The 21523-nt window shown below is 22.6% G+C and overlaps 1 protein-coding gene across 12 annotated transcripts in view; it reads right to left on the minus strand.

Moving 5' to 3' along the window:
- LOC129610026 (F-actin-uncapping protein LRRC16A) overlaps nucleotides 1-21523 on the minus strand; it is an 85135-nt gene that overhangs the window by 38211 nt on the left and 25401 nt on the right. For all 12 annotated transcript variants that reach the window (XM_055522336.1, XM_055522338.1, XM_055522337.1 and 9 more), the window contains one exon: nucleotides 5383-5480. In XM_055522336.1, the coding sequence (XP_055378311.1) occupies nucleotides 5383-5480 (98 nt within the window). The remainder of the gene's footprint in view (nucleotides 1-5382; nucleotides 5481-21523) is intronic.

Below are 21523 nucleotides of genomic sequence, written 5' to 3' on the forward strand. Positions count from 1 at the left end.
TTTATTTGTAAAAGCAATAACAAAAACAAAAAATTTCTTTTCATTCAAAATGCATGTGATATTGTAATTTGTTTATTGGCCTTTTCTCTTTGTTAAATGACAGGTAAGCGTTTACCTTTTTTGAGGTTATTTAATAACATTGTATTTTTGTTTTTGTGTTGTTCAACTGTTTTGATTTTATTTTCTTAATAATAATAAAAAAAAAAAATTGTTTCAGGTTAAGGAATACCCAATAAATAATTAAATAATGTAGATATTGTAATATTTATTATTTATGTATATGTAAGTATGTCTGTACATTATATAGTATTTGTGCATGAATGTACGTTGATTTATGAGTAATAAAAAGAGAAAAGATGAAATTTTTATTTCATTATTAAAAATTTTAACAAATATTTGAAAATTTTTAATGAAAACTGGAATAAAAATGCAACGAATACGATAAATTTTATGTTTTAATGAATTTATTAATAATAGTATTAATCTATATACCAGTCATACAAGTGTGGACACTGTTTATTGACCTGCTTTTAAGAATTCATTTAAATTGTAGAAAAACTGTGTTCTAAGCGAAAACTGTGCTCTAACAATGGAATTATAGAGTTCCTGAGATTGGAATTATAGTAAAATTGTATTAATCATTAAAAGTCCTTAACCTTAATTTGATTTTTACCTCCATAAAATGCAATTAGAAATATTTTTTGTAATAAATCATTTTTTTAAATTAATCTAATATAAGAAATGTAACCACTGAATAACTTTCCTTAATAAGCTGTAGAATAATTTTATAATTTCAGAATTTACATAACAACAATGGAATTTTTAATCTTAAACAATGTGTCGGTTTTTTCGTTTTCAATACCATAACTAAAAACTTCAAAAAAAAATTTTGATTTCTTTGTCAAGTTCTAGTATAACTACCGACATCCAAAATAAAACAAAACGTATGTCAACTTAATAGAATAGCCGAATTTAATTATTTATTCTTTGATATTGGATTCAAGGCACATTTAAATTTTAATAGGCTATAAGAATATAAATCCTTTTAAAATTATTAATTGACTTGCGATGCTTTTATATTGGATAATAAATAACAAATTTGTTATACTTAATGGTATTACTAATAAATTTTATGACTAGTTTAAATAAGATAGACAATATTTACTTAAGCTATTTATAATATTTGAAGAAGAAACATATCTACACACTCTTCTAATTAAAATATTTCAGGAATTTTTCATTTCATTTTGCTTTATATTATCAAAATTAAACTGTGTTATATATACATAATTAACTAATTTATTTACAATTTAAGCACAATATGAATACATATACACATATATTTACAAATATTCATTTGTACTCAGTATATACAAATATTCATTTAAATAAGTTTAAAATTTTATAATTGGTGTCTTGTTAAAAATGAAGTATTAAACTTTTCTCTTAACTTTTTAACTTTGAAACAATTCATTTTGAGACAGGTGCCATTAAATAATTTAAAAATATCTTATTGACAGGTGAATGTCTAAAAAAAAAAATTTTTAATTTTTGTTTTTCTTTATTAAGAAGTTTTGAAAATTTCATAAAGAGCACGAAATTAAAATAAAAGTTTTTGATAAATAGTAGGTACTTAAATGAAGTCGCTACTTATTCTGATGAAGAATAAATTATGTGTTAAATTATGTACAAATAACACATACCATTTACTTATACAAAATATTGTGTATTGAAAATTGTTATATTTTATTAAATTTTGGAATAAAAATTGGTAAATAACGATAAAATAAAATTTTAAATTAAAAATATGGTATTGTTCAGCTCAATGAATGTTTCCTCGCTTAATTTATTGTTTTATTTCTTAGCTCAACACGAAATTATTCTAAAATAAATTACAACATTTTTTATAAATTAAAGAATAAAATACAAAGTTTGATAATCCGATTTTAGATTAAAATTTCCATTATCTAAATTTTGTTGGCGATTTTCAATGTTCGACGAAATTAAAAAATAAATATTTCTGAGACACTAGATTTTAATTTAAGGGGCTACCAGAGTTCTTAAAACTAAAAAAAAAAACATTGCAAATGTTCACTAAAAAAATAACAGATCTTTGGAATTTTTATTATACAGAAAATATGCAATCCGTTACATTAAACAGAATTTGATCGATTTTTGAAGTACCACATCACACTTTTTAAATAAAATTTATATTTAATAAATATATTAAAATAATATTCCATAGATCTTTTATCTATAAGTATGTAAGTACAACCTTAGATGTAATGATATTGACCTTATATGAAGATTTTGTATTATAATCGCAAAATGTTTAACAAATGCAAAACATTTAAGTGAAAAAATTGGGCATAACTGTTTATTGATGCGTACTTAAATGTATAAAATCGTAAGTTACTATTATTTCTTTGCAATTACTTAAGCCTTTCATACATAAGCACATATTAAAATTTTATAATAGTTTACATACACATATAATACACAAATACTTAAATTTTCCAATTCATTTTTCTTTAAATTAGATCTATTCCTTTTGCCTGGTATCGAATTTCTTATACGACGAAGTATACAAGATAAGTATATGAACTTAGTTTTAGTACAATGTTATTTTTCAAGTATATGCCTATATATGTATGTATATATAGTAAAGTTACGATTAATTAAATTTTTATGTTTTGTTTATTTGCATATACGTATTTTTCATAAAATAGAACATTTCATATAAGTACATTAAGTATATAGTAAGCGTATAACAATAAAATACATATTATGTATCTGCATTCACATATACATATATACGTATATGTACTAATAACCAATTTCATTTATTTTTCTCTTTAAGTTTTGTATTCATAAAAAGTTATATGGACTTAATTTCATTATCATTGTGATCATTACTTATACGAGTACATAGTTTTATTTATGTATTTTCATATTCAACAGCAGCAGCAACAATATGATATATTAATACAATAATAATTCTCATATACTTATATACACTAAGTATAACAGTTATAAAAGTACATATTCATTCAAAATTAAAATATTTTGAGTTATAATTAAAGTTATGGATAATATTTAGAGCGTTTCATTTAATGTTATATACAACATTATATTTTCTGTGCATGTGTGACATTATAGCTGTTATATTTCCAACTGCACTAGCCTATATACAAAAAAGTAATTAAAATATTCCGGCTTTATATTATGCAAAATATACATTAATTTTGCTTTTATGTGTCAAATCTTCAATATTCAAATTTGTTGGTTAATTTTTACTCCATAAGTGTATATAACAGGATTTCCAAACAGAAAAGCGTTATAAACCAAATACTTCTTCAAACTTAATTTCGGAGAGCTATATTTCAGTAAAAGCTACGCCAACACTATTATTGTATGTAGGTATGTTAGTCATGTATATGTAAAAATAAAGTATGTTATAGATTTCATTTGAATTTTCTTTCAGTATAGTTTTTTTTCATTCTGTTTTCGTTTTTGTTTTTAAATCCCACTCTGTTATATTCTTTTGAAAATATAATTAATTTTTTTTTTTTCATATAATTTTAGTTTTCATTTCATTTGATTGAGGTGAAAATAATTTTCGAGGATATCACAAAGAATTATTGATCCATCATTTTCAATAACTCTTGAATCAAATAAAGAAAAATGAAAAGTTTTTGAATAAATTTTCAAATAATACACAAAAAAGAAAAAAAATAAAACTTTTTAATAAAGTTTTTTAATTTAAAAAATATAAAAATAAAATCTATGTTTTTCTCAAATTAATACTTATGTATGTGTTGATTTGTTTGTATAGTTTTAAAGAAAAAAAAAAGAATTTGTTTTTTAATTTTTCCATTATTAAATTTTCAAAACAAGTTCAACTTACAGTCTCAAATTATATGAAATTTTCATGTCCATTTTCTATTACAAAAGAACATACTTCTCTTATAAGTTATATTCCGATTGGAAGAAGGTAAAAGGAGGACACGTGTATGTAGTATACGTGTAAGTGTAAGGTAACGACGATGAGAGTTAACCTGGTAATACTAGAAACACCGTAAAAATTAAATAAAATTCTTATAGACTTTTGCAACACACATATATATATTGAATTTTCATGCGACTTGATTTAAATATCTATTTTAAGAGATTTAATGAAGCAATGGAAAATAATTTGTATAGGGCAGGTAGTTCCGATTTTCTACCATATTATATTACTAATTTAGAATTTTACTAAGTACATTAAAACGCTCTTTTTAACACCTTTTCAAGTCAATTGAAAAAAAACGTGCTTGTCCGTTGATCCGAATGCATTTTTGAAAAATGATGCGAGTGCATTGCTTTTCAATATTATTTTTTAATTTTCATAATTACGTTACAATTTCCGATATAGCGATATTTGGAATTTTTACAAAATATGATTATTGAAAATGATGTTTTAAAAGCGGTTTGTTTTAAAAAGCATCCAACTCTATACACTTACTTTGTGTTTAGAAAAAAATAGATTGTGATTATTGATTTTTTCCATAATTACATGAGTTTATGGCACGAATAAAATTTGCATATAACAGTACACTAATGCACTGACATTACACACATACATATATGAATTTGATGTAAAATTTAAATAAAAAACATCCTATTTCCAGCAAAAGAAATCAAAGGACTTTCACATATCATGCATATGCATAACATAGCATTGAATGTTATGTTGTAACAAATTTTTTTTCCTTTATTTTTGTTTTTTGGGACTAAGTTCGTCTTTATTTCAAAAAAAAAATACACGTCACCAATTCTTCAGAAACAAAATTTAAAAGTATAAATATTAATAATCAAAGAAAATATTTGCATATTTTTATAATTAAAATTTTCTTAAATTTTATAAAAAAAAGTAAGAATGAGCACTTAGAGTTAAAATATGACAAAATATTAAAAGAATTTCATAAATGATGAGAGAATCACTTGAAAACTTGACTAGAAACTTTAGCGAATGGACGTTGGGATTTGATCTAGATTGAGTAAAATTTTTAATAATAAAAAATAAAAACCTAGACGAAATAGAAACCTTAAACGAAAGAGGGTACAGACTGGATTTAGATCGATTAAAATTTTTAACAGAAAGTAACTTTAGCTCTTTATAATTTTACATATTGTATATATCTGCAAATGTTATTGATTTAATAAAATCTAAATTTATTATCTTCCTGAAAACTTTTTTAAAAAATTCCAATAAACTTCATTACGGTTAAAAAGGAAAAACATAATAAAAAATTTTTAGTGCAAATGATTTTATAATTTCCGAAACTATACTTAATTTTTTATTTATTATTTTTTAATATTCGCAAATAAACCAAAACTTACCAAAACTTTATTTTCAGTTTTATCTCCTTTCGTTTCCAATTTTACCATATATTTTACCAAGATTTTTGTATGTCGCCCCAATATCGTTTTAACGCTCTCTGCAAATACCAAAAAAAAAAATTATAAAATAAATGAATAAATTATTAAAAGTAAATAAAAAAAGAAAGGAAAAATTTGAAAAATAAAATTTTATTTTTATATTCAATATTTTTTTTAATTAAATTCTTAAATTGCTTTAAAAATTCATATATGTATGTATATATAAGTATTTTTCAAGGATATAAGGATTTACGTATTTACGATTACATTTTATATTAAATTTTATATGATTCTTTATTATTTTATATTATATTTTGTATATTATCCTTTATTAAAACACTTTATTAATTTTTATTAATAATAATTTATAATTTATAAATTCGAATATGATTGCCAAATTGTATATAATTTCGGACAAAATCCCAATTGCAATTAACCTCATTTTAAAATTATTACTCTCATTTCTATATTGGGAGCTATACAGCTGTAATGTATCATCTGCTCAAAAGGAAAATTGACTATCAACAAAATTGGAATATAAAGTTATACAACACCTAGCCCTAAAAATTTTGGTACTTGTAAATAGAATTCTCAAAGCCAGCCAGTTAGTGTGCAAGAACTACAAGCAATCTATTCAATTTTATTTTGTATATTATTCGGACATATTCGAATTATATTAAATAAATAATTTACAGATGTTGTTAGTCTTTAATGAAAAGTCAAGTTGTAAGTCAAAAACATAAAAAACTCGCAATATTTTTTTTTTGGAAGTTATTTGAAATTTGCAGGTATTGATAACAGTTTTGTCTTAAAAACTTTAAATACTTCCATTTTTTATTCAAATACCACCAACAAAATGTTCATTTTTAGTGATGCCATAAAATTTAAAACAAAGCAAAGTTTAAATTGAAAGATTACAAAACATTAATTATTTCACAAAAAAATTAAAATTAAATTATTATTCATTAATTAGCATGTGTCCACATAAGTTATAAAAATCCCGAATAAGTCAAAATGAAAGAGAAAGTATAAATTTATTTTAATTTATACTTCATATTAAATTTATCGTATTAAAATGATAATCATAACATTAATAACGGCCGAATAAACTAATTCCTAAAAAAAAAAAGGAAAACCAAAACGATCTAAGAATAAAAAAAAATAAAATTTATTGCAGTCAAACATCTGGGCCTTCATCACAATCTGATTTATACTTTGTTTTGTATTTGCTATAATATAAGCGATAATGTTAATGTGTGTAAGTATATGTACATACTCATGTATACAAGAAACATAAAATAAGTAAATAATACTTTTTAATGCTTTTTTTTCTCCTTCTTTAGCACATTTTCAAAAAAAAAAATTTCTCAATAGTTTTACCATTTGACCCGTCAAATTAACTGTTATCTCAAATTGCTATTTCACTTATTTTTTATTCTACACGGCAACTCCATTTAGTTAAAAATTATCATGCCTCATAATAATCAAAAAATTTCTCTTCAATTTATGCAAAATCAGATAGTAATAACGGAATTATATTTCAATACATCATTTTCATTCCATAGATCCAAAACAATTTTAAATGTGTGAGCTCTACTAGGTTCAAATCTTGAGGAGAAAATGCACAATTTCGCAAACTATCGAATAAATTTTGTTCAAAATATTTTAAATTACTTTTCAGATCATTTAAATATTTAAGTTTTATGTATTTTATAACAGTTTATTTGTATTAGATTTAATTGTTTTGATATTTTTAAAAAATTTCTCAAGCACATTTGTTTTTTTTTTATATGTTCAACCTCATAGTATAAAATAACAGAAATGATTTTTGAAATTCCCTGTTGCATGTCAAAAATTACTAAACGTTTACCATATATGTACATATATAATTTTAACATAAATTTGTGATCATTCTAATAAGTACTTAAATTTTTAATTGAAAAACGACGAAAGCTAATCAATTTGCGAATATCATTCACTAAATAGTAAAAATCTTCAATGAATCTCAAATTGAACTAAATACACGTTTATTATCAATGAAAAATGGTTTATTGTATTGATCATATGGAAGTGGAATATTGAAACATTAACATTTTTTAAAACAAGATCATAATTGATTGTTGTGCTGATTTAGGATAAGAGAATTGGTTCAATTGTAAAAATACAACAAAGGTCGCACATACAAAATCAAAAAAGACCTGTACAATATAAATAAGTAAGGATCGAGTTAGAACTAAATATGTACATATATATTATATTGAAGCACAATGCTGAAACGCAATTACGTATTAAAGACTACGATAGTCACTACAGAAAATATTAAAGAACAAACACACTTATGCCAATTTTCACCAGTATCTTAGAGTAACCAGTTGCACCGCCAAATTACTTTTTCTATCTACTACATACACACATACATTATTATAAACTGTTTAGCATATTTTTTTGCTTTTAATGTGAACTCAATTTATCCAAGTTTAAAAAAAAACGCAAAAAAATGCTCAAAACTTAAATAAATAAATAAAAACCTGTCATTCAAATTTCCTTCAAAAACAAAAACAAAAACAGAAACAAAATGAATAAATCATTTATAAATTTAAATGAATCATTTTTGGAATAATTCAAATGATTTGAATTTTTGGGTTATAAAAAACAACAAAAAAACACAAAAAATAGCAACAAAATTTCAATTATTGTTAAAAAAATAACATGAAAAACAAAATGTATAATAATAACAACATTTCAATTAGGTGGATAGAATGAATAAAACGAAGAAAATATTATAAAAAAAATAAAAGTCATTCCAGAGTACTGCTTACTACTCCGAGCCCCTTATCACCCCTTCACATTTCATCTTCTTTCCTTTCCTTTTCCAAAAATAACAATAAAATTCTTTGTATCTTGCGAAATTTTAATACTAAACTAAAAAAAAATTAAATAAATAAATAAAAGAAACCAAGCAAATAAATTTTCACACCTCTACACATATTGCCTGTTTTTTTTTAACGCTTTACTTATCACTCTTATTAAATTATGTACATATGCACATAATACATATAATATGTTTGTATGTCCATTACATTGAGAAATTTACTTTTTGCTAAGTCAATATTAAGCAACAATCATCCCGTCAATCAATCGGATCAATCATTTTAATCGTAAATCAATCAACCATATCTATTTTATTTACTTGTTCTTGCCACTGTTTAATAGGCCACTATTAAAACTACTTTAATATGGTATTTTTATTAATATAAGATATGTATGTTTGTAAGGTATGTATGCATGTATGTAAGAAGTAGTTAAATATGAAAAATATTTTAGTAGTTAAGAATTAATTTAGAATCAACAAAAATTTTAAATGAAAGAATGGAAAACACCTTAAAACTGAAATCTTATACTTAAGATTTAAAACATGTTTGAAATGCGGGACGTTTCACACACAAAAAAAAAACTCGAGTTTGATATCAAAATAAAAATTTGTTAATATATGAATAAAAAGTATACATACATACATACGTTTATTATTACTTAAGCGTTCATTATACACAAATAAACAAGCAATAAAAAAAATACACAAAAAAGTTTTTTAATAAAAAAAAAAAAACTAAAAAAGCATTTTTGTAATTTTTCTGTTCTACTTTCTAGCTTGATTTTTTCTCTTTTACACGTATACTCGTTTTAATAGAAAATCGAAAATTATTGACTTATTGTTAATACAACAAAATACAAAACAAAGAAGTAAAAACATTAACATAAAAAATACACGTAGGTCTATGATATTAAGCGATTCTGACTTTATGTTAAGTAAATAAGCGTTGATAGGCTTATCACTATGAAACAAAAAGCAAAATAAAAAGAATGGAAAATAAATCAGAAACTTTTCAAAAAAAAAAACTTTTTTTTCAGTGAAATATGTAGGGTAACTGAATTTGATTAAGTCAACTTAAGTCACTGTTATAGGATGTCTACAGTGTGCTTTGGTTTATTATTATGCTGTCAAAATGGTATGAGAAAGCACAATTTTATTTTAAAAACATTTCTGTAAATCGGTTTAATTTTGGAATAAACCCTTGGGAACCAAATACAGTTCGTCATGCTGCAAATTGTTGAATATATTTTGAAAAGGTCGTGGAAGTTTTATTCGGTGACTTTTTGTAAAATATCTTAATTAAATCAAGACACCATAATTTCTTTCTAAATTAATCTCGTTGGGCGCAAAACACGAAACAGATACAAAACTGCGAAAAAGAAAGTGTAAAAAAATGTCTAATATAATCTTGTCACATCATATTGTCCAATAAATTGTAAAAAAAAACTATTTAAATATTGGCCGGCAAATTGATTTCAGATCCTAAACATTCATATTTAGAAATTATTTTAAATATTATTATAAAATTCTATTAAGAATGTTCTAATTATCTGTATTTAAAATATTTTCAATTGGAATATTATCCATGATTAAACATCTGTTCGAATTGCGTACTTAAATGTCACAGCAAATATGTACGTCATATGCAATGATATCATATATCTAAATAATACTCGTATTGTATTTTGCAGACGAAACATATGTAAAATAATTTCCCTTGCCCAGCTGATTTTCGCTAAAAAAGATATATTATTACTAGTACGAGTATATTATTTTTTTTCAATTGTCAAGGTCTGATGTCTGGCGGTGATGACTGATGATGTACCATAGCAAATGAAAAATAAATTTTCGGATTAAATTATTTTAAATTGATTTGACTTTAGTTATTTTAATAAAATTTGTTGCAATAGTCAAATTAATTTAAAAATGGTAAAATGATGAAATATGAAAATTTTGTGTTTTTGAAATTTTTAATAAATTCTAAAAAAATAATTCACACGAAATAAAATTTAAATTAAGAAAATAAAATTTATTAAATTTAAAATTAAATTTTTCATCCGGTGTTTAAAAATTATAAAATTTTTTTGTGTCTAATACATATGGTTAATATTACTATTGAATTTTAAAATTTTTTAATATTTTCTTAACAAATCGCTGCATTTGATTGAAATTTTTTAATTTTTGAAAATGAAACTAGTAGAATAGGTTAAACAAATAATAGGAAAACAAATTTAATAAACGATATGTCATTCATCAATAATATTGATTTTATAATTGAGAACTTTAAATTCGAAATTAAATCAATAGTTATACAAAAATGATTTTAACCTAAATAACCGTTCGATATCTGTTGAGTGATATAAAAATATCACTAAAATAGGAAATATGTGTGTGTATGAGAGAGAAAAAGTTGAAACTCCAAAAAAACGTTCTGTAATTTCAACAATAATTCCATTTTGGGGGACTTTAATTAATGAAGTTAATTCTGACAGTTGCTCAAAGAAATATGACAAATATTCACTTCTGTCACTGTATTGCTATAAAGTCGGATGATTTTGCTGTCATGTTGTAGTCATAGATGTAGCACAAATTTTTGTTTTTTTATTAAGTAAGGTGAGTTATCTTAATTCAACAAATATAACAAACTTTTCGCATGCAGCGAAAATTTTTGTTACTGCTAGAATAAAATGTCTGCTACATATGTCACAATCAATCGGTAAGTGAAACAACTTTTTAATTAAGGCTAAATAATTCAACTTTTGAATATCAATTTATTCACTAATTTATAATAGAAATTATTATTATAATTTATAATAATTATTTTTTCAAATTATAATATCCGATTAATATTTAATCGGAAAAGTATTGTATATTCCAAAACATAGTCTAATAAACAAAAAAACGTAAATCACTGAGAGGCTACCTAAACATTAACTGTGGACTCCGCAAACAAAAATAAAAAAATTATTTCAACATGAAAATACCACTACCTACACTATTAAATCTGAGACAATATTTTTTTTTTGAACTTTAAATATAAGTACTTATTTATTTATAAAAAAAAAAACACAAAATGCGATGACCGTTAAATTATGCAAAAAAAAAAATAAGTAATAACTAGAATAACAAAATAAGTAGAACAGATTCATCACTTTGTTGTAGGTACTTTAAATTGTAGCCTACATTGGATTTTATAGTAGTCACTGTTCTGCATACAATATTATGTACATATGTATGTATATACATGTATAATAAATTTTAAAAAAAAGCATTAATATATTATAGACCTGTTAGCATTAATATTACAACAATGGAAAACAGAGGAAAAACGAGATAAAATAAAGTAGATAGAAGAAGAGTAAAATAGAATGACAACAATCGAATTGTGATGACATTAACTCTAGACTGTATTGAAAATTTATTTCGACTGAAAATATAAAACTAAGTATTTTAAATATGTACATTATATGTACATTATATCACCTAAATAGAATAATTTAATAATTTTTGTAAAACATTTTAGAATTTATTTAAAGTTTTCACCCACAAAATTCTGAAGTTTTTAACAATCTACATATATTTGCCTGTGCCTATATGTGTGTATATACTGTTCCAAAATGTAAAATTTTTTAAATTTACATACATACATGTTACTTTTACGTTAAATTTACTTTACAGTTAATGACGTAAAATATACTTTAGATTCTTTCTTTATATTAAATCTTATATTCTGGCACAGTCCTACCAGTTATTTAATTGAACTTCACGTAAATTTTCGAAGTTTACTAATATTTATCGTATAACACTTACACATTTAATATTGATGATTTTTAGGATTTTAACTTGACGCATATGAGGTAACAATTTTTTTTAAAATAAGTAAAATATAAATATCTTTAAATATCAATAATAAAACTAAAATATATAAGCATTTCATTTTTTACTCTTCGCACATGCTATCAAAATATACAAAGCTGTATAATAATGTGACAAATTCAAGCTTTGAATTTCAATAATAATTAAAATTTTCTATGTCATGCTTAATTTGCCTAAAGCAAAATTCTTACTTGAAATTTTAAGTAGTTTATCTAAACAAAATTTTAAAATATAAACTTAAAAATGTATATCTATACATAGGCAAAAAAGACTTAATTTGAATTATTTATGTATGTATGTGTGATTACAGAAAATAAAATTTTTATATATTGGCGACCTTAATAATATGATTTAAAAATTTCGTTTCTCTATTATGATACAAAGCCGGTGCGAACCAGTGCACTTATGTGTTATATACATATATACATACTATATGTATGCATTGTAAATTTATAGGTGCTTTCATTATACAACATAAATATATGCAAAGAATAGAGAGGAGACATTTTCTTTCAAAACAATTCAGAATAAAAAATTATTTCAAAATGTAATTTTCATTAGATTGACCTTTAAAATTTATACGATATTAAAGGTTAAAATTAAATATTATTTAATGAACATACATTTGTATATGTATATACATGTATATGAAAGAGACAATGAATAGGTGCTTAAATACATTATTGTTGATGAATCTAAAAATTAATATTTTTTTTTCAAATTTAGAATTAATGAAAATAATTAGCATCTTTATAATAAACAAACAATTACTTATAATAAAGCAAAAATATAATTGAGCAAAAAATAAAAAAAAAAGCATTAAAATTTTCCAAAAAAAATATTGTTAATTTTTAATATTGATAAATTAAAGTTGTACGAATGTATGCGTTAAAGCACAAAATAATGTATTTTTGTATGTACCCATGTGCTTGCACGTATAATTATAAAAATGTCTTTGAAACGTGACCGGAATTAATACTTAGTGGCAAATTTCAATAAAAAATTATTGAAAAGATTTTAATAATTGCAATGACTGTAATTTTTGTTTTCTTATTTTTATTTTATATTTTCAATTCCTTTAATATGTTCTGTACCATCTTAAAATCTAACCATAACTACATATTATTATTAATATATATAGTTAATACATCAAAGCTACTATAAAATTTAAATTAAAAAAAAAACCTAATTTACTTAAAAAAATTAGGTTGTATGTATTAAATTATTTGTAGCAGTAGTTTATTTATAAAAATAATTTTAATTTTTATAAAAATTTTAATAAAATACAAAGTAATTAAAATTATTATTTACTTATAAACTTCAATATTCTTCTATTATTTTAAAAGAAAATTTAAAATTTTTATACTAAATAAAATTATTCATAAATAAATTTATGCTTTAATAATATTTAATTAAAAAATTTAAATAAAATATAATTTCCAAAGTGGTCATTTTCCTTTGACATCTATTTTATTATAATATTCATGAAAATTTATTTAATACTTATAAACAAAATATGAACGTACACTTAAAATTTATGCTAACATTTCACATGGAATTTCAAATTTATATAGTTAATAATACTATGATATAAGTATGTATGTACATTATTTATGTATGCATGGATTTGAATATTAAACGCAAAAAAAAAACGCTTTTTAAACTAACACTCAACTAAATTTTTTAACTTTCCATTCTCAATTCTTTTCAAGTGTATAATATTTATTTTATTTGAAGCGCGAAAGTGGGTTATTAATAAATACTTTTGCTGTATGGACCTAAAATAGTGAAAATAAAGTGAGCGAAACACAAAGAAAAAGTAATAAAAGAAAGAGAAAAACCAAATGCGAAAAAACTTTATAAACGCTTCAGAAAGGCATCATCAGAACGCAAAAATTAATAAACAAATAAAATGATTTTTTTTTTCTTTTATATTAAATATTTGCAAAAAGCAAATTTCCATCAGTTCAATTTCATAATAAGTATATTGTTTTGTTTTGTACTTAAAGCAATGACTAAGCACGATGCAATTGTATTTGTTTTTAAAATTAATAACACTGAATTATAATTAAATAGCCAGCCAGTCATTAAGAAGTATTTTTATGTGACAAAATAAACGGGCGGTCGAAACAGAGTTTGAGGTTTTGACAAGAGGAGAAATATCCCATTTAGTTTCGAAATAATGAGCATCTATGCAAAACTCCACAACATTTTTCAAAAAATAAATACATATGCTTACATATTCCAAATTCAAATTTAATTAGTTGGTTTTCGAACTTCATCTCGAAATTCTTACTATAATCGAGTAAATATGTATGTATCAAGAAAAATTCACAATTATACACTTATATTTTCAAAACATTATATTGTATAAGGGTTTGTTCTTGGTCATATATTATACTGTATAACATTATAACAGTTGGGTCTAGATTAGGTAGATTTGGAAAAGCTGAGTCTGATAAATTTTCTTTTAACATATAAGTAGTATCATAAGTTTTGTTATTGTTTTCTCCCCTGTACAACATATTATTATTAAAGGAATAGCAACCTGAATGGAATACACTATAATTCATTAAATTGGGACTAACAAATTAATAAAACTTAAGGAAACAATCTCTAAAACATTTTACCTTTGAATTTCAATATTGTACATACATATATGTATATAATACTCAAAATATACCAATTAGAATATGTTAGATTTTTAATACATATTAAAATCATGCAAAAGTGAGCTAAATATTTTAATACGCAGGTAACCTTTTTAAAGTGAAATTATTTGATTTGATCACATAAGTACTTACATATATTATATACTTATGCGCTTCATTGTAGTTTCCGCAATATTTTATATAAGTACAATCTTTTAGAAAATTAAATACAAATAAAAAAAAGACCTTAGAACAGAATATGATTGTGAAAATAAAACATAAATAATTATTTAAATTTATGAGCTGTTTATTTAAAATTAATAAAGTTGGGTCATTGTAGCACTTTTCCTTTCAACAAGTGAAAATTCTGTTTTTAAATACAGTCTATGTACTCGTATACCTATCAAACTATTAAAATTATTTTCATTCATATACAAAACTATTTCTAAAATTGCATAAATTTAGGATGACGCATATATGCAGTCTTTGAAATAAAGCAAAAATTAATATAAAAAGGGGTTAACATAATGTTGGATTTTAAGGGTTAATTGTGTGAGTTAAGAAAAATAATCATATTTTTTAATTTCATGGAATTTACCGTTAGCTTTTTGCGTTTATAAAAATTTGGAAAAGCTTGCGGTTTCGGAAATATAAGGTGTCAAAAATTCAAATTTTACAAATTTCAAGAGGCGATAACTTGTGAGGGGGTGGAGATGGAAAAAAATTTTCTTCTAACGAAATGAATTATTTGTTAATGTCTAAAAGCTCCTAAAATTTTAAGCTTCTACAGGCTGTGGTCTAGAAGAAAAATGACATCAAAAATTTGGAAAAAAAGGACTTTAGATAACGGTAAATTTGAACGGCCATTTTGTTTTTCTAAAGTTTAACTATAGTATATCGCGCTAGGGGAAGCAAGCCACTGCCTTTCTGCGTTTGCAAAATTTCGAAAATGCTTATGGTTTCATTGCAACAAATATTTAAAAAAGGCCATTTTTAGGGTTTTGGACGGGTATAACTTCTAGAGGGGGGGAGATAGGTAAAAATTTTGTTCTACGGAAATAAGTTTCTAGTGAAGATCTATGTACGTATGAAATTTCAGCTTTCTATCTTAAAGGGTGTAGAAGTTTTGTAAACAAAAAAAGTGTCCACGGACGGACGGACGGACAGAGTGAAACTAATAAGCACTTTTTTCAAAAAATTTTTTGGAAAAGTGCTAAAAAATATAAACGTTTCTACGTACATGCTAAGCCTATAATATAAATACATACATACGTACATATATGCATATACGTATAACAAAATGCATTTTCAAATATTATATTAACATATCTGAATCTTATAACTACATATATATAAGTATATAAGAAGAAAACCAAGGAAAGAAAAAAGAAAAAGCTCACAAGATCAAGGTAAAAAATTTTCTTTTTAAAATTGCGGAATGGGTTAATGTTTTTTTTTCTGTTTTTTTTTTTTTTTATTCCACCTAATTTTTTCTGGTTTTACTAGTTTCAATTTGGATAAACAGGTGAAGAACTACTCACGTCACGAGCCCATAATAAAACAAATATGGTAAAATATTTTCATTTCACATCAAATTTATATTGAGAATACTGCCTTGGAAATATTTTAGAGCAAGCTTTAATTTTTGTGTTGATTTAAACAGATTGTGTAGAATTTTCATCCAATTATTTGCAATGATAATACAACCTGTTATATAGGATATATGTATACTTATGTATGGAGATAAAGAGATGGAAATGTTACACCACAATGTTTTCTGCATTAAAATTTCAATAAATAAACAAAATATTCGCTCTTTTCTAACCTTAATAATAAATAATCTTTAAAAATATTTCATTTCTAGGAATCTTGAACCTTCTAAGAATATTTTGAAAACCATTCAAGAATATTTTTTTCATAATAAAACAGATTTTATTTAATATAATGCTGTATAATGTAGAATAAAATATTAATACTTATAAGAGTTAAATAATAGTAATAAAACATGCAATATAATTTAAAATGGCACCATTAACTTATTAAAATACGACAATTTTTTATTAATTTTTATTGGAACATTAAAATACAAAATGTGCAACAAAATTAAATTTGAGAAAGGAAAAGAATACCTAATCTCTGGTGCAATATTCATAGCATTTGCTTTAATGTGTGAGTTTATTCAATTGATGCAGCATGTTTTATTTTTTATCAAACGGATATTAAAACATGAATAACTAGTTTTACAAAAAAAAAATTTACTTAAACGTATTTAGTCTATTTTATGTAAGTATGACGATATTTGAATTTTAGGATTTTATTGGATAAAACATGCGTGACGGATTTTTGTGCTTAAACATAATCATGAAAAGTAAATGAATTTTAAAATTGCCATTCTAAAAATATTTAGTACGATAATTTTAATTTCTTTAAATATTAATTTAATTACAATAAAAATTTTGTAAATACTAACTAAATTTTAGATAGTAATAATTTGTTTTACAGTAATTTTAAAAATAATGAAAAAGAAGAAATTTAATCGACCTTTAATTTTACTGTAATTTTAAGAAAATAAAAAAATACGGGGGCTTATTTTGTCGAAACGCGTTCTAGACGCTGAAATTTGGATAATTTTTTGAATTTCCGATTATAATTATGCTTCATATAGTCATGACTGGAAACACTGTTAGCCATCACCACAGTTCATTTTACAGTTAAACCATTTATCTACGGTTCTATCCAAAGAAACTACTCTCAAAAGACATTTGAGCATTGTTTTAGCATATTTGATGGTTTAGTAATTTTACTGAACAATAATTTATTATTTAATATTAACACGATATTCAATTTTATTTATGTATGTAAGTTATTTTAATTATTATTATTTAATTTTAAAATATTTATGTATTATTTAATGTGCAAATATTTTTTTTTTTTCGTAAATTGTAAGTTCAATACACTTTCGGAATTCCATTAACTTATTAGGAAACTTATATAAAAAACTATTCGCAGTTTATTGTTTTATTTTAGAGAAAATTACACACTTTCTTATAATTATTGCTTTTCTATAAATTACATTAGAAAGTAAATTGCATGTTAGTGCAGCTAAATTAGTAATATAATTTATTAATTATTGTGTATTTATAGTTGGTATAAATTAAAACGAAATATTCTATTAAAAATAATAAACGTTTAGTTTTTATAATTTCTTTTTTTTAACAATAAAAGCAGTTGATTTTAATAAAAAGAGTTTTCAAAAATTAAAGTAGCATTTAATTAATGTTTAATAAAACTTGATCTTAAAAAATTATTATTTAATATGAGGAATTATACTAGTTGTTCTTGATTTAAGTATGAATAACTTTCATTGCGAACTCTTAAAATAAATTTATGATTTGAATTTTTGAAAATTCGTTTAAAATTTGTTCATATTGAATTAATTGTATGCATATTATGTACGTGTATCACTATGATACTCGTACATTGGAAGGTTCTCAATAGAAATTACTTAATCGATAATGTATACATACACATTCATACATACACAATGTACTTCTATCGTTTATTGTAATTAATTATTTCGTTGTTTCAATTAAAATTATTTCATGTAAGTTTATTAATTTGTTTACAACATTTAAAAAATTTTAATTTAAGTACATAATATTTTAATTTTTGTATATTTATTTACTTAATTATAATATTTAATTTTTCAATATGTACTTACATATATGCTTTATGCAAGCTGATAAAATTCAAAATTACATTTATATAATAAATACTAGCAATATAATACACTTTAATTACAAGTACAACATTAATACCAACACAAATGCATAAGTGTAACGTATATGTAGACTAAAAATATGTGTAAATAAAAAAATTTGTAATTTTTATATTTTTCTTTTTTTTTTATGATTGGAAATTTTTTGCCCATTTCAATTAGTTTGTGTACATATTTGATTTTATTAAAATAAATAAATTCGTTTATAGCATTTGTACAAGCATGACTACATGAGTTCAAGTGTTATACATAATTTTCCACTTCTTCCACTATATTTTTATACGAAAGGTAGGTTTATCCTTTAAAATAATATACGCGATAAAATATTTCAATTTTGAATTTTCGCTTCTGTCAAAAAAGAATATAAAAGTGTTATACTTAGCACAATCAATAAAAATCGAAAATACTTAAGCAGCTGTCATATATTTTATGAATTGACTTTTTTTTAGGTATTACAGCACTTATATAGTCAAAAATATATTTTTCACGCAATTTTATATGAATTAAGTGTTTATAATAGAATTATGCACATGTACATACGTATGAATATGTTTTGACGTTTACGATGAGATCCAAATATTTTAGTTTTCATATAAAAGTTTTAATAAATTGAAAAATTTCGATGCGATTGAAAAAATAAAATTTTTGAATGCTTTCAATTAAGTGTATGAAAGAAATCGGATTAGAAGATGACAGCAATTTTATACTCATATTGCACTGTTTTCTTAATGAAATTTGAAATTTAACCAAAAAAAATTATATACTAACTTTATTTATTAAAGTCAGTAAGTGCTTAATTAAATTTTATTTCTGAGAGAGCAAAAGAAAAATTAAATAAAATAAAAAGAGAAAAATATTAAAAAAACTTCTTGATAAAATTCGTTATACAAAAAAAATGAATTTAATGATGTCTAGAGAAGTTAAAATTTTATAACAGGCCTTATGTGCATATATATATATATAACATTCATATATCATATATGCTTGTATGTATAACACAGACGAACGTGCTTATAAGAAATATTATAATAATAATATTTTTTATTTTAAATATATACATAAGTATTTTTTGAGCTACAACAAGCTGATTTACATACATATTTTAAAATCAATTGAATAGTTGAAGAAAATTTGAACAAATTTCTAGATTTAAAATAAAAAAATTTCTAAATTTATGCTAATTTTTTGCAATTTCTCAACTACTTCCTTTGTTAATAATTGAAGCTCGCTCTTTATTTATGAGCTTTTTATTTATGCATAAAAATCAATTTTATTATTTAAGTTTTCAAAACAATTTGATTTTTGTTTTTGTTACTTGGGCAATTTCTTTAGTACACGAATCTCTATAGCACAAATTTCTATCTCTAGTTTATTGAACAAAAATTATAATTCAAGCTTATTTCAGAAGCATTCGACTGTAATTTATATATTTTACATATTTAAGTATAATAGTTATAAAAGAATTATTATACATCATTTATATACTCATATTTTAAAACACTACTTTAAAAATCATAAGAAAATTTGTATAAAATACATATACAATCAAAAATTTTCTCCCTCATCTAAATGAATTATAATTGAATTTGAAAATAAATTTTTTTTTTTACTAAAAAAAAAAAAAAAAACAAAAAAAGAGGAAAAACTAAAAATGATTTTCAATTACTTAAATTAGAACGTTTTTATAAAATATAAGTTATACCTTATATAAGTGTGTATGTAAGAAAATGGAAATTTTATGATCTTAATAAAAGTTTTGTACTTATTCATTGATCGTTGACCCTTTGATACCAATTTCATTATAAAAAAAATGATAAAATATCAAAAACGATGAACAGTAAGTATTTGCAATTAATTTATTATATTTATAATATGCATAAGTATAGGTGTATGATATTTAGGCGAGTTACATGAAAATTTTTACCAATAGGAAAATTTTTATACTTCGCTAAAAATTGATTGAAATTTAAATTTTGTATCTAACATAAAAATTGTGTAGATAACTAACTTAAATTTAATAGATGATTTTTATTACTTAAATCAATTAATATTCAAATTACGCCTCATTAATAGGACTTTAACATAGGTGCATAAGGATAATTGTAAAGCAATTGAACCTTTATGTACCTTGTATATAAATGAATATTATTTTGAATATAATTTAGATTCAAGTATCTATGATATGAATGTAATTATGTATAATACATATAATAATAATTATTGTATTCAAATGAATACTAAAATTTTTATTTATATATTGATTCTTTTACAATTTTTAGATACATACTTATTGCATATGTACCAAACCAAATATTATCGATTTTTCCAATCAAAAAAATGATATCTGCGCGGAAAATTTTTTTTTTTTTTAAAATATTTGATGTAGTCGTAGGATACGAGATGATTTCGAATCGAAAAATTAGGAATCGAGAAGTAATTTAAAGAAAGCATTAAAATGTTCTAAAATAATTATAGATGATTATATTATTTAGTACATTTTAGTACATTATAATTTTAATACATTACAAAAGGTTAATAGTTGACTTGATTAAGTAACTATAATGTATTTTTATTATAACCTTCAAAAATATTTCCAATACAATAAATATTTAGAAATAAAGAAAACCTATTACCCACATAAAAATGTAATTCCGAATCAATAACAAATTAAATCCAGCGGAGACTAAATAATAATTTAGATGCTTAATTGCTTCCAAGATAACAGTATAACAAGATATTATGAGATTAATAACTTTTGAAACTGTAAAATGATGTTGCCAAATATATTTGATAAATTTAATGTATCGGAAATTCATAAATTAATTGTTTAGTCATAAAATTTTATCTCATATATTTTCTATTTGAAAACGATATGTAATTGAAAAATATCTTTATGTAAGTTATTATGTAAGTTAGATGAATATA

This window comes from Condylostylus longicornis, unplaced genomic scaffold (genome assembly GCF_029603195.1).
Source record: "Condylostylus longicornis isolate FDR11 unplaced genomic scaffold, ASM2960319v2 ptg000043l, whole genome shotgun sequence".
Taxonomy (NCBI): domain Eukaryota; kingdom Metazoa; phylum Arthropoda; class Insecta; order Diptera; family Dolichopodidae; genus Condylostylus; species Condylostylus longicornis.